This window comes from Heteronotia binoei, chromosome 2, assembly GCF_032191835.1.
Source record: "Heteronotia binoei isolate CCM8104 ecotype False Entrance Well chromosome 2, APGP_CSIRO_Hbin_v1, whole genome shotgun sequence".
NCBI classification, from domain to species: Eukaryota; Metazoa; Chordata; class Lepidosauria; order Squamata; family Gekkonidae; genus Heteronotia; species Heteronotia binoei.
Genome location: NC_083224.1, coordinates 54,687,698 through 54,701,779, shown reverse-complemented (window position 1 = coordinate 54,701,779; position 14,082 = coordinate 54,687,698). Strand labels below are relative to the sequence as shown.

Sequence of the window (14,082 nt, the reverse complement as noted above, 5' to 3'; positions counted from 1 at the left end):
AGAATATACAGTATATCTGGAAGGCAAGTGATACAGTCACCTTACTAAAGGCAAAGGTTTGGCCACTGCCAGATGAGAATCCTATGTAAAGGTACCTTGAGTTCCATGAAATAGAAAATGCAAGAAATAAACAAAAATATTTGTTTAGCCAAAGGCTATAATAAAAGTGACACAAAATAAAGACAAAATAGGAAAAATAAAACTGAACAGAATCATAATCAACCAGCCTCAAAATACAATCAAGAACCAGGCATCCATTTTAAAAAGGTTTTTTTATTATTATTCTATGAAAGCTGGCTAACATGAAAGTGGCCACTTTCCGACTAACCTCATGGTTATTTGAAAACAGAAAGACAATTTTCCACAAATTGCCCCCTTCAACAGTTTGAAGGGGAGGATATCCATTCTTCACATTCGCAGCTATAGGGCAGTGAAGCAAATAATGCAGTAAATTCACAATTTCCCCTGTTCTAGAAACAGCTGCTGATTGCATGGACTGTATGAAATCTTTTCATTAAAATGGTGACGTATAAGCAGATAGAATTGTTAAACGTAATTCTGTATTCCATTTACACAGCTTCTGGAACCACAATTTCAAGGCAGACAGGGGGCTATATAATGCTGTCTCCTTGCCCCACTTTTCCAATGAAAATGTTCCTTTTCAGGTTGCCTTTCCTTCCCACTGGCAAAAGCCTGCATGGAAATACATTTTCCCAGCAAGGCTCAAAACAGCTGGGACAGGGGAAACAGGACTCTCCTCCATGAATCTGTCTAATTTCCTCTTAGACCTAAAGGCCCTGCTAGAATCATCATCACTTTTGTGTCTGCAGAGAATGCCCATCAAGGAAGAGCTTCTTCTAATTACAGGATTTTGGACTTCAAACTTGTTGATATTCTGTGACTGGTCCTAACCCCCTTGGCAGCCATCCTACAGCTGACTGCACTCTAGGCTTCCAATCTCCAGGTCCCAATGGGGATTCCCGCGATTTTGCAAGCTCCTTCCCACCCTCAGTCAGTTGACTGGCAGAGGGAAGTATCACCCTCACCCCCACCCCCACCATGTGCCTTCAACTATTGGAAGGCTTAAGAAGACACTTGGAAGAATTTGCTTTTAGAAAGGTGTGTGTGTCTTTAAAACTCTGGAGCTAGGCTGAATGGAGGCAGGGTGAACCTGCAGAACATGGCTGTTGGGAGGAAGGGAAGGAACCCCCTCCCTCCATTTGTTTTACAGCCTCTCTAGAATTCATTTGCACAGTAAAACAGAGAGAACCTCTGGTTTCCCTGTGTTAGTCTGAAGAACTCGCTTGAGTGTACAGCATTCAACAACTCCCATGGTGAGTAAATTGCCCCAGTGAGACTGCAAAGTGTGTGCTTCCAAACTGTGTTTATTTTGGCTGCTCTGTGTGTGTGTGTGTGTGAGAGAGAGAGAGAGAGAGAAAGAGAGAGAGGGGGAGGAAGTGGAAGTGCAGCCAGCTGCTAGAAATGAAGACTGTATTCAGGGGAACTTCACTGCTGTATTTTTATATATTTATTTGAGGAAATAGGAAAGTCTCCTGGCTCCACCGCCAAAGTCCCCAGGGTTTTTTCTGAGTTAGACTTGGCAATCCGAAATCTCTTGTAATCCATTATTTGCCTGTTCACAGAAATCAAGATGGCCAAACTCATAACAGTCCAATGAAAGGGGGGAATCATTTCTCTAGTTTATCAATATAATACCCCACATAATAGAAGAAGAACATAGTTTAGTTATTGGGCAAGAACAGAGACAGATGCATTTGACAATCATAGACAGATATGAAGTCTCAGTCTGAAAATGGATAAGGATAGTATGCTTTTTATTATTATTTCATTTATATCCTGCCTTTCTCCTCCATTTTATCTCACAACAACCCTGTGAGGTAGGTTAGGCTGAGAGCATGCAACTGGTTCAAAGGTCACTCAGTAAGCTTACATGGCAGAGTCGGGATTCAAACATGGGTCTCCCAGATTCTAGTCTGACTAGACTAGAGACTAACTAAAACACTACACAACACAAGTTAGTTTGTCAGACTAGGATCTTTGTTGGATTTTTGTAATGCCCTTCTTTTCTTGAAGGTGTTCAGAGCAATATAATCCATTTCTTTTATCTCCCATCCACCCATTTTTCATCCTCAAAACAATAGTTTAGGCAGAAATACAATGAAAGACTACCCAATGCACTTCATGACTGGACTGACTGGCCTAAGTCCAACACTCTCACCACTAAAACACAATTCACTTTACTTGGGTGTCCCAGTGTCACCTTCCAACACTTACTTAAGGATAGCTCTTAAAAAAGACATTCAGACATACTATTTAATCCAATGGACATTACAAAAAATTACTAAGGGAAGTTAGTAAGCACAGACCAAATAGGTTATCAGGGAACAACAAATTATTCACCACAAACTGAGGAAGACTGTACCACTAATAAAAATACTTGTGTGGTCGGCAGCATTGGATAAAACATATTTCTGCCTCATTTTAGGAACTGCTATGATCACACAATCATAATGGGAGCCTTGCTGGTTCAGAACAGTGGTCCACCTAGTCCACCATCCTGTTTCACACAGCAACCCACCTGGTGCCTACAGAGCCCATAAACATGGCGCAGAAGCCAAGGCCTTCCCTTGATGTTGCCTCCTAGCACTGGTATTCAAAGGTTGGCTGTCTAAAGGTTCACTTTAGTCCCCATAACTATTCATCATGGATTTAGTCACCATAGCCATTAATAGGACTCTCCTCCATGAATCTGTCTAATCTCCTCTTAGACTTAAAGGCCCTGTTAGTTAGCAGCAGCTGAGTAACATCTCACTGAGATTGCTCTCCTCTCTGCACACAGGAGTTTAAGGCTCTTCAGTTGAGGGCCAAAGAACCAGAGCTGGGAAGAAGATCAGCTAGAAGAGAGAGAAAACATGCATGGCAATCAGTAGTCTCCCCTCCCTTTCTTGTTTGTTGTATTTTCGCTATGTCATGGGACCATAACCACATGGGTCCCTAACCACAGTGCTCACTGACACCTTTAAATCAATTAAAGACATCTGGGCATCGACTGGCAGCGAATTCTACAATTGCAAGTTAATGCTATGCTATAAGTTACAAACTGGTGCTCTGTACTGCTGAAAGCAGTGCTGCCCCAAACCCCAGGATTCAAATCTCTAAAATAGGAATGGAAAAGTCCTAACTCAAAGCAGTTAATGGATGTTAATCATTCTAAATCATGTTTGTATAACTGAAATGATTAATGAGAGATTCTGAAATAAAGTTAGACCTCAGTAAAATAGTCCCCATGGAGAATACTCAAGGGATAACATGAGAATGAACTTTATATGGTTTGCCTCACCCCAGTGCAAGCTGGTTTTTTTTACCTCAGGGAAGGTCTGCATCCTGGTTTAGAACTCAGCCTTCCTAAGATCCCCTCATCCCAGCTGTATTTCACATACACAGCAGGAGACATCACATTGTAATGAAAGTTCCAATGTGCTCAGTGTCTTCACATTTTTTTTCCATTAAGGTTTTCCCCAACCAAGAGAGAAGGGGGCCATACAGTTATTCATCCAGCAGAAGGAGGTAGATGGCAAAGCAGTGACTATTTGAGGCAGTACTAAATTTGTCTTTTAGATGCTTGTAACTGTTTGTGCCAGCTCACATCTTATTCTCTGAATATAATGTACAGCCTGTCTGGGTCTCCTCAGGACTCTGAAGAAATGAAGGCAACACCAGACTCATTCTCTTCCTTGACAAGAAAGGAAGACTGATTCATTTGAAAAGCACAGGCATTATTACATTCCGAGTATCTCTTGTCTCTTCAAAAACTCTTCTCTGTAGCCAATTACAGATTTTCTGATCAATAAAGCATTACTGACAATTGTAGATGTCAGGAACAAATAATTCAACCTACCATTATCATACAATCACACCTCAGCTGAATACTCATTGCATAGTTAACCTTCCCATTACTCAGGATTTCAGGTCAGGAGCTAGAATACTGATTTTTGAATCTGTCTTCCTATGTCTTGCCATACTTGAAAGTGTTCCAGACGTCCTGGCCTGACATCACTTTATCTTAAAAATGGACTCTCACTGTTGCTCCAAGTCCCTGCCTCTCTGAAATGGTGTTCATTGTATTGAGCTACATTGTGGCAACAGGATCCAAATCATCACCAAATGAAAAAGAAATATATCTGAAATGGCTGAGTGACTCTAGACCTAAATTTGGAATTCCATCCTGAACAGAGGGGCGCATCTCAGTATAACAAGACAAAGTCTAAAGTTATCCATTTTTACATAAAGGTTGAGTTGGCAGGTTTTTATTGTATGGGGGAAGGGGGGCAAGAATCACAGAACTCATTCCTACAATTAAGCTGTTAAGGGAGACAAAAGCATGAATATCTAGTTCTAAAGATGATCAGATAGGGCAGCACATTCATGTATTTTTATTGAAATCAGTGAGCAAAATCTGCACGCAGATGAGGTCCATTCAAGAGGCTGGTGGCTAGCTGCCAATGTAGACAAAACGTTACAGAAGCAGGGTGTTCTTGGATGTCTCCACATTGCAAAGCAGCTGGTATCTACAGCTCCACAACAAAACAGACTGAGGCAGCAAGCCACGGAACTAGAACCTTGTGGCTTGGGCTGGGAAGGAGCAAAACTGCTAGCACATTTTAACCCCTTATGCCTCCTTTTGCATCATGTCATGCATCATAATAAACAAGCAGCTTACCTTCCAAAACCACTTCCTTGCCAGTCTTCTTGAGGGCCTGAACTGCCTCATCATGTGTAGCATCGGAGAGGTCAGCACCATTGACAGAAAGGATGGCGTCTCCCACAAACAGTGCTTCGGTTTGATCTGCAGCCAGCCCTTTAAAAATCTTGGAAATCAGGATGGGCATTTTATTTTCTCGACCACCTTCAAATGAAACCAGAAAAAAAAAATCTTTCAGACACCATATGTATAGAAATTGGCAGTGTACGAGGAATCATGGAAATGCAGAAATCTCCTTTGCTCCCTATTTTAGTACTCTAGTACAAGTTAGGAAAGGTAGAAAGCATATTTTAAAATGTCACACTGCGCCGAGTCCCATATGTTCTCTCTCCATGTGAGCTCTGCTATACATTTTGACTCCACAATTCTTTGGGGACCAGCACCCACTGAGTATGGACACCATGTAATTTGTTGGGATAGGATGTATTGAAATTTTTATTCTATTTAAAATTTACTTTGTGTTTATTAATTTCCTAAATTTTTAAAAATTCACAAAGTAATATGAAGCACATTAAGTCAAAAGTACTTGACTACATTAGAATTAGAGGGGGGGGTGGAATCCTTCAACATGTTTTCCTTTCTGGACTAAAAAGTATCCTAATATCAGGTTTCATATTGAGTGGTTAAAAGGTTTACAAATGACAGAGATGATGCTGACATCTAAATATTCAGGAAGGAAGGAAGGAAGGAAGGAAGGAAGGAAGGAAGGAAGGAAGGAAGGAAGGAAGGAAGGAAGGAAGGAAGGAAGGAAGGAAGGAAGGAAGGAAGGGAGGGAGGGAGGGAGGGAGGGAAGGAGGAAGGGAGGAAGGGAAGGAGGAAAGAAAGGGAGGAAGGAAGACACTTGGATCACAGATTAACCAGTAAACATGGTGCACTGGAAGACCCCTTCCCCAGCCGAAGGAAGGAAGGAAGGAAGGAAGGAAGGAAGGAAGGAAGGAAGGAAGGAAGGAAGGAAGGAAGGAAGGAAGGAAGGAAGGATTAGACATGCAAGGAGTATCATAATGTCTTCTTCACCAATATTTCTCCCACTGCCATACCTTCCCATGCTGTAAGACACTTGGATCACAGATTAACCAGTATACATGGTTTACTGGAAGACCCCTCCCCCAGCCTCCAGAACTACTGCTTCCAGGAAGGGATTTCCCACAACCCTGCCCCAAGCATTAAAACCAACAACAGGGTCCCTCCAGCCACTGGAGTCCCCTGCCAGAGAAACAGACCATAGGGCTGAACCCTAAACTCACCCCAGACATCTTCTGAGGCCCTTTTTGGTTGCCCCTGCTATATAAGGCTGGAACTCCCTCCCCAGGGAGTTGGTCTGTTTCCCTCTATCAGCATCTTTTCACCAGCATGTGAAACATATTTTGTTGCATACCCCCAATAATGTGTACTGAACTCTTTCTAGCACTGTTTGTGTTTTTAATTGAATTTTATATTCTATCTGTATGGTAATTCTTTAAATGTTCAATTTTTATGGTCATCATTTTGTGGACCCTGACTGAGTGGAAAGACAACGTTAAAATGTCCTAAAGAAGTAAAATAGTCAGCTGACCATGGAAGATGCTGAGACAGTACCAGTCTCCTTCCCTCTATGCAAGGAAGCACTCTCTCCATCTTCTGCCAGGCAGTCTACAAAGACCAGAGGGGAAAACCAGCTAGCAAGAAAAGGGAGAAAGAGCTAGATGGCTCAGTTCTCCTCTCATAAGAACATAAGAGAAGCCATGTAGGATCAGGCCAATGGCCCATCCAGTCCAATACTCTGTGTCACACAGTGGCCAAAAAAGAAAGGAGGTTCACAAGTGGGGCTAGAAGCCCTTCCACTTTGCCCCCCCACAAGCACCAAGAATACAGAGCATCACTGCCTCAGACAGTTCCAATAATATGCTGTGGCTAATAGCCACTGATGGAATCGCACCTTGAGGCACTCCGCAATCAAGCGTGTGCCTCCGGGACAGCTCGTCCCCAATAGCGACCCTCTGTCCCCAACCTTCAAGGAAAGAGGAAAGCCATTGCAAGGCCAACCCCTGAATCCCCGTGTCGGCGAGGCGGTGGGCCAGTAGCCGATGGTCGACCGTATTGAACGCTGCCGATAGGTCCAACAACATCAGCACCGCCGAGCCACCCCGATCCAGATGCCGTTGTAGGTCATCTACCAGGGCAACCAACACCGTCTCCATCCCATGGCCCGGGCGAAAGCCGGACTGAAGGGGATCGAGGACGGAAGCATCATCCAGGAAGGTCTGTAGCTGCATCGCCACTGCCCTCTCGATAAGTTTGCCCAAAAAGGGCAAATTTGAGACCGGCCGATAATGTGCCAATTGGGCCGGGTCTAATGATGTTTTTTTCAAGAGGGGACGGACCACCGCCTCTTTACGCGGTGTTGGAAAGTGCCCTTCCGTCAGGGATCTATTTATGATATCCTGTACAGGATATCTAAGCTCCCTCTGGCAAGATTTAATAAGCCAGGAGGGGCATGGGTCCTATTTACAGGTTGTTGGGCGTGCAGATAAGAGAATCCTGTCCACTGCCTCCAGGCTGAGAGGGCTGAAACCATCCAGAACACAATCCGAAGACAGGCACGGAGCCTCGGTTTCGCTAACTGTCTCTAATATGGCAGGGAGGTCGAGGCAGAGCGACACGATCTTATCTGCAAAAAAATTTGCAAAAGCCTCACAGTCTGCCTTGAGGCAGCGTTGTTAAACTTCGAATTATATAGAATAGTTGTGCCGGGCGCGATATTGCGGACGCAATCTTAGCCGTAAAGTATGTTTTCTTTGCAGTTTTGATTGCCACCTCATAGGACTTCATAATCTCTCTATAAGATGTTTGAGTCACCTCGTCTCGAGTACGCCGCCATTGCCTCTCTAGTCGTCTGAGTCTCCGTTTTAGTTGTCGCAACCCCTGGTTATACCAGGGTGTCGATTTCAATCGGGGGCGCAGAGGGCGCCTAGGTGCGATCTCTTTGATGGCTCTGGAGAGTCTATCATTCCAGGACTCCACCAGATCATCCAAGGAATCGCCAGGGGGCCCGGGATCCCGCAGGGCCGTCAGGAACCGTTCTGGGTCCATCAGGCTCTGCGGGCGAGCTAAAATATGCTCTCCGCCTAAACAGGTTTGGGGTGGCACATCCACCCGAGCCTTAAGGGCATAGTGATCCGACCATGGCACTGCTTTAGCAGTAATATCGTTCACTAAAACTCCCGCCGCAAAGACCAGGTCTAACATGTGCCCCGCCCGAAGAGTGGGCATTGTGACAATTTGGGAGAGTCCCAGTGTTGCCATGGATGACACCAGGTCCACTGCCCGACTGGAGGCCACGTTGTCGGCATGAACACTGAAGTCACCCAAGACCAATAGCCTTGGGTACTCCAATGCCCAGCCCGCTGCGACCTCCATCAGGGATGATAAGGCGCCGGCCAGTGCGTTAGGCGGACGGTACACCAGCCAGATCGCCAACCCCTCCCCAACGTCCCATATCAGGCCGACACATTCAATACCCCTGATCTCCGGGGCCGGGAGAGCCCTAAAGGAGTAAGCCTCTCGTATGAATACTGCCACTCCTCCCCCCTGCCCGCTAGTCCGGGACTGGTGAAAGACCGAGTATCCTGGGGGAGCCATTTGAGAGAGAGCTACGGTCTCCCCATCGCGCACCCAGGTCTCGGTCACGCATGCCAGGTCCGCCTCCTGCTCCAGCAGGAAATCCCGGAGGACAGCGGTCTTATTATTAATGGACCTGGCGCTACATAACACCAGTGCCGGAGGCGAGTAAGTTCGCCTGGCCCCACTACCTGTCACCATCGGGATGGGACACAGGCTGGAAGGTGGTCAAGCACTACCATGTCTCAGCCTCCTTCCCTTATAGGTCTGCCTGTTCCCACCGTCATACCTTCCCCTCCCCAGGAGTACTGGAATCCTGTTGGGTACTGTTGGGTTAAAACAGATAAAAGGAAGTACTTCTTCACCCAAAGAGAGATTAACATATGGAATTCACTATCACAGGAGGTAGTAGCAGCTACAAGCAGCTTCAAGAGGGGATTGGATAAACATATGGAGCAAAGGTTCATCAATGACTATTAGCCACAAGGTATAGATGGAACTCTCTGTCTGGGGCAGTGATGCTCTGTATTCTTGGTGCTTGGTGTGGAAACAGTGGGAGGGCTTCTAGTATACTGGCCCCACTGGTGGTCCTCCTGATGGCACCTGATGGTGTGGGCTTTTTTTGGGGGGGTGGGGGGTTCCCACTGGATGGGCCATTGGCCTGATCCCACATGGCTGGTCCAGCCAATTGTTCTTTATGATCCACTGTATCCATCTCCTTTCTTAATTGGCCCTTTCTCCTTCAGCAGCAAGAGCCCACAGGAGGGTTTAGGGAAACTGCTTAGGGAGGAGGTTCTCAGCAAGCAAGACACCTATACTCAACGACCTTGTAGGTGGCCTTCCTGATCTCCCTTCCCCAACTCTTTTGGTTACATGAACCAAAAAGTCAGGCATGGGGTGAAGATTTTCCCAGGCTGACAGCTTTACCAATCAACAGGAGAATGAGAATTTCCATGTAAGCAATTAAAGTACAAAGAGATAAGGGGAAACAGGAAAAGGAAAATTCCATGCTGATCAAAAATTTAAGTAATCTCTCTTACACTGCCAACAAACAGACAGCCCCTACGCTCACCCCCTGAAATCTAAAAGAAAGATAGCATCACAGGCTTCTGGAAGTTAACACATTTTGTTCATGGTCTGAAGATAAGGGGCTGCTGAAGGGAAAACACTGGTCTAATCAGTTCCCAGCAGAAGGACAGAAGGTCCACAGTCTGGATTGGGATGATGGAACGGGAGAAGACTTTCTCACTTCAGACAAGAGATTATGGCACCAATATAGAGGTGGTTGTGTGAGTGGAGCTAGAGGGGAAGAGGCATGTCAAGTTGTAGATACACAGTGATGACCTCACCATTAGTCCATGTTCAAATAAGGCATCTGAGCGATCAGAAGGGGAGGGGGTAACACTCTCAATGGGGAAAGATCCCTGTTACCTATTTTAGATAGTAAACACAGCAAAGTGGAAGATAAGGCATTTAACAGCTTCTAATGGTCTAAAGTTGGTAGGTTCAATTACTTAAGTTAATGGAGGTATCCCATCGACTTAAAGTCTTGAGGATGAGGTAGAATACTAAACAAGAAAAAAATCCAAGTAATGTTCATCATAGTTCTTTGCCATCCTCTCTACCTCCCCAATCCATGCGTCCTTAGTACCTCTCAGTGTAGGCTAGCATTTGCCAAGGCTCTATGACCAGCAAAAGGCTCAGTATTCCAACATGGCTGTCATTTTCACTATTAGAAAATCAGAGGCAGCATGAGAAATGCTCTGTTTGCACTTTGTGTCTATTCCTGTTTCAAGGGAACCCACTGGTGTCCAAGGTATTGGAGCCTGCATTCTCTTGCCATCCTTGCTCAACAAAATCCATTCTGGAAAGCTTCCAACATTTTATTGCCCTTCCCCTCTCACAGATCTAATTGCTTGCACCCTGGACTACTGATGTAGGAATTCCCCCCATAGTACCATATTTCAACACTGCTACTAGAGTTTGGGTCCAAATCATGCACAAATAACTTCTGAACCAGCCCTGATGGACAGTACAATATTCCCAAAGTTTTCAGAGGGGAAAATAAAGATTATAAGTAACCTATTATAAATTATACACTATAATTAGTAGTCTACAAGTAGTCTACTGAACCTTGTTGAAGAATTCTGCGAAAGTGGATATAACATAATCATTAGTTTAGCTGTGTCTTTTTGTTTCAGACCATAAGTAACTTACAAAACAGCACAAGTACCAGCCTGTTTTAAAACCAGAAAACATTAGCTCTCTGCAGCTTAATTTGTAACATGACGGCAACCAAAATCAGCATGAACTTTTGTTTAAGCCAAAGCAATCATCATGAATTCTCTCTTTTATTACCAGCAAACTAAAAATCTATTTACAAAATGGTAGGTGAATAAGGTCCTTCACACACTGTGGGGAAGAGCTAATTATTTAATGCTTAAGAGATCTGAATCACTTGATGGGTACTCTGGGCAAAGGTCATCATGGGTCTGACTTATCCATCCAATTCTAGGAAATGTTTCAGAAGTTGATTGAGATCATTAGTAAATGGAAAGCACTTTGTTCTATACAATCCCTGAAAGTGGTTAGAAAATTCTGTCACCAAGACCTGACATTCAGAAGCACAATATATTCAAACATGGAGGTTGCACGCATTCTATTTTAGAGATATCACAGGCTAAACTTCCCAAGCAATATCAGATCTGCAAAGTGTTGACTTCATCCCACATCTCTTGCCAGTGGCCAAAGAGGACCTAGCAACCCTGGCTCAATCATTGGTCCTGTACCATGACAGAATGGCAGGGAGAAGGAAAGGTGGAACCCTTTGCCACAACATGCTGTGTTTTCTTTGTATTGTTTTGTATGTTTGTTTTGTATTGTTTTAAGACAAGGACACAAAGAGTAGGGAATGTTTTTGCCAATGCCTCCCTCCTTCCGCTGTCTCTCAGTTCAACTTTCAGACTAATGTTGAGGGCTCCCTGATCCCCATAAGCAAAATACCCAGGACACTATGAGCTGCAGTGGGAAGGGGAAGGCAAGAAAGCCCCCCCCCCCCCAATATCATGAGTTTTGCTCTATTTGTAGTACGTTGGATTCAACCCAGGCTCTTACAGATTAACCTAAAAAGCATTCCAAACATGAGACTGCTAGAATTCTGCACAAATGTTTCCTTTTATCTCTTAGTTGCCAATTCTAAACATATTCCAGAAAGATAGCTGCAGTCGCTGGCTGCAACAAAAAATTAGTCTTGTGACGCTGTAAAAACTAAACAGATTTATTGTGGCATAAGCTTTTATGGATGGGAGCCCACTTTGTCAGAGGCATGAGCCTGAATAATGAGCTCTTTCCCTCCCCTTTGCATTATCAGTCATCTTTCATTTATAAAACTCAAAGGCAGAATACAGTATTTCAATAAATGCAGGGATCAATAGGCTACTTTTACAATCACCCTTACAAAAAACACAACAACCCTGAATTGACTCGATTTCTCCACAAGGTGTGCTGCCTCATCTAGTCTTGAAGGTCAAAGCAGTAACCCATCACAATGGTTTAGAAAGCACCATCCGAGGTGTCCTGATTATGCCAACATTGCTGGCAGGACCCATCCATTGCTCACAGCGGCTAATTCTCCTCTATGCTGCAAGCGGATTTCACAACTGTGTCTTGCATTTCCCACATTTGCAATTCAAATGAAAGCAAAATAAAACAAAAAACTTCAGTGGCTAGAAGGTATATCTGATTTTTAAAATGTATTCTCCAGCTTTCTGCACTGCATCAATGTTCGCAAGCAAAATAATGCATTCCAGACTACAGAGAAGAGTTCCGTTATGCAGAAATAACAGTACAGCATAATGTACAGTACAGTATAATGGTACAAAGTGGGGTGTCTGTAGTTGGGTGGCTCAGGACAGGTTTCTTCTGCAAACTTTTGCTGATTTTTGTAAGAGGAAATATTACATTTGTTGCATGCTGCGGACTACCTAGAGCATACATATGAGAGGGCTTGAGAAGTAAACATTCTTTTGTATCAGGGAAACATAATATTCATGCCCAGCCCAAACAGCAGATGTACAAGCTATGAATGCATATTCAAATTAAGAACTAAACAGCAAGTATGGCACAGGTGCTAGAGTTCCCAGATCTGGGTGAAATTTCAGTTTTAATAGCATCATTTACAATCAGAAGGTTCTTATTTATTCATTTCTTTGATTGATTTTTAGCCCTCCCTCCCCTGCAATGTAAGGCTCAGGGTGAATTACAACAACATGATACAATACAATAATATAATATAATAACAATTCAATAAATTAATCTAATAATGACCATTATTATAGTCTAACTACAATGTAAATTATAGTATCATTTATGGCACCACTAAAAATCAGTATTCCTGAGTTAGCGCCACATATGTGCACTATAGATGGCAACTAGTAATGCAAGGGGGTGGGGAGATGAATAAATATTATAAGATGGAAAACCCACCGGATCTAACTTCACTCTGATAAATTGTGATTAAGAGTATCTTTTGGTAAAAAAACCAAACAAACCCTTTTTGCTCATCAAGTGATGAATTAATTATGTGATACAGCCTGGAACTGCAGCCTGGAACTGCCAAGTCTATGTCTTATTTGTACAAATCATTAAGGTTTTTAAGAACCTACACTATGTTGGAAATGTGTGGGACAAAACAACAAAATTTGGGCACCAACTCAAATGGCCAGCATCCACAGGGAAAAAGCCACTGGTTATGCCAAATTTTTCCTTCAAGCTTAACTTCAAGACTACCCACAATTCCCACATGCAAGTGATGTTTCTAAAATTCTGAGGAATGCTACTCAGCCCTTAACAACGGAATATTACACACTAGCTGGTAGGCACTGGATGGGTTCCCAGGGGTTGCTTCACTTAAAATTATTAAACTGACATCAATTTGACAGGACTTTTGCTTGCTGATAGAAAGAGCATATATGAGGACTGAAGACAACAGAAAACAGGCAATAGCAGGGGTGTCAAACATGCAATTCGGGGGCTGAATTAGGTCCACAGAGGGCTCCTATCAGACCCCTGAGCAACTGGCTGTCATCTGCTTCCTTCTCCCTCTCTCTTGCTTCCTTCTGCATAACAGCTTGCTTTACCAGGCTTACTCAACTGCACAGGAGCTACAGAGCAAAACCTCTTGCTTTCTCCATTGGCTGAGGCTCTTCCCTTGGAGAGGAAGGGGGGAGGAATAGCAGGCTTTGCCAGGCTCTTTCAATCACTAGCAGAGCTACCGAGTCAAACCTCTCTTCTATCTATTGACTGAGGCTCCCCCCCCCAGTCCCTGGGGAAGGAAGGCGGAGGCGAGGAGAAACCCCAAGAAAGTACCTTTAAGATCAATGAGTGCTAATGTTTTAAGCATGTTTTAAATGTTTTAAAAATATGTGTTTGTGTTCTTTATAAAATTTATATCTCTGCTACCTAATCTTAAATAGGTACACACATGATCTGGCTCGACATGACCCGGCCCCTCAAGGTCTCATTTATGTCAGATCCGGCTCTCATAACGAAAGAGCTCGACACCCCTGGGCTAGAGGGCTGCTTCCACACAGAGATTTTTCTCTGCTATGGTTTCTAAACTGGACCATATTGTTGGAGTTCCTACACAATGTTGTTCAATAAAACTCTGAGGTTTTCCCTGTCCTCAATATGCTCTTTCCCAA

At 43.9% G+C, this 14,082-nt stretch overlaps 1 protein-coding gene across 1 annotated transcript in view; it reads right to left on the bottom strand.

Moving 5' to 3' along the window:
- Nucleotides 1-14,082, bottom strand: part of SNTA1 (syntrophin alpha 1) — a 101,187-nt gene that overhangs the window by 85,148 nt on the left and 1,957 nt on the right. Inside the window, exon 2 of the mRNA XM_060231003.1 lies at nucleotides 4,742-4,927. Coding sequence (XP_060086986.1) covers nucleotides 4,742-4,927 — 186 coding nt within the window. The remainder of the gene's footprint in view (nucleotides 1-4,741; nucleotides 4,928-14,082) is intronic.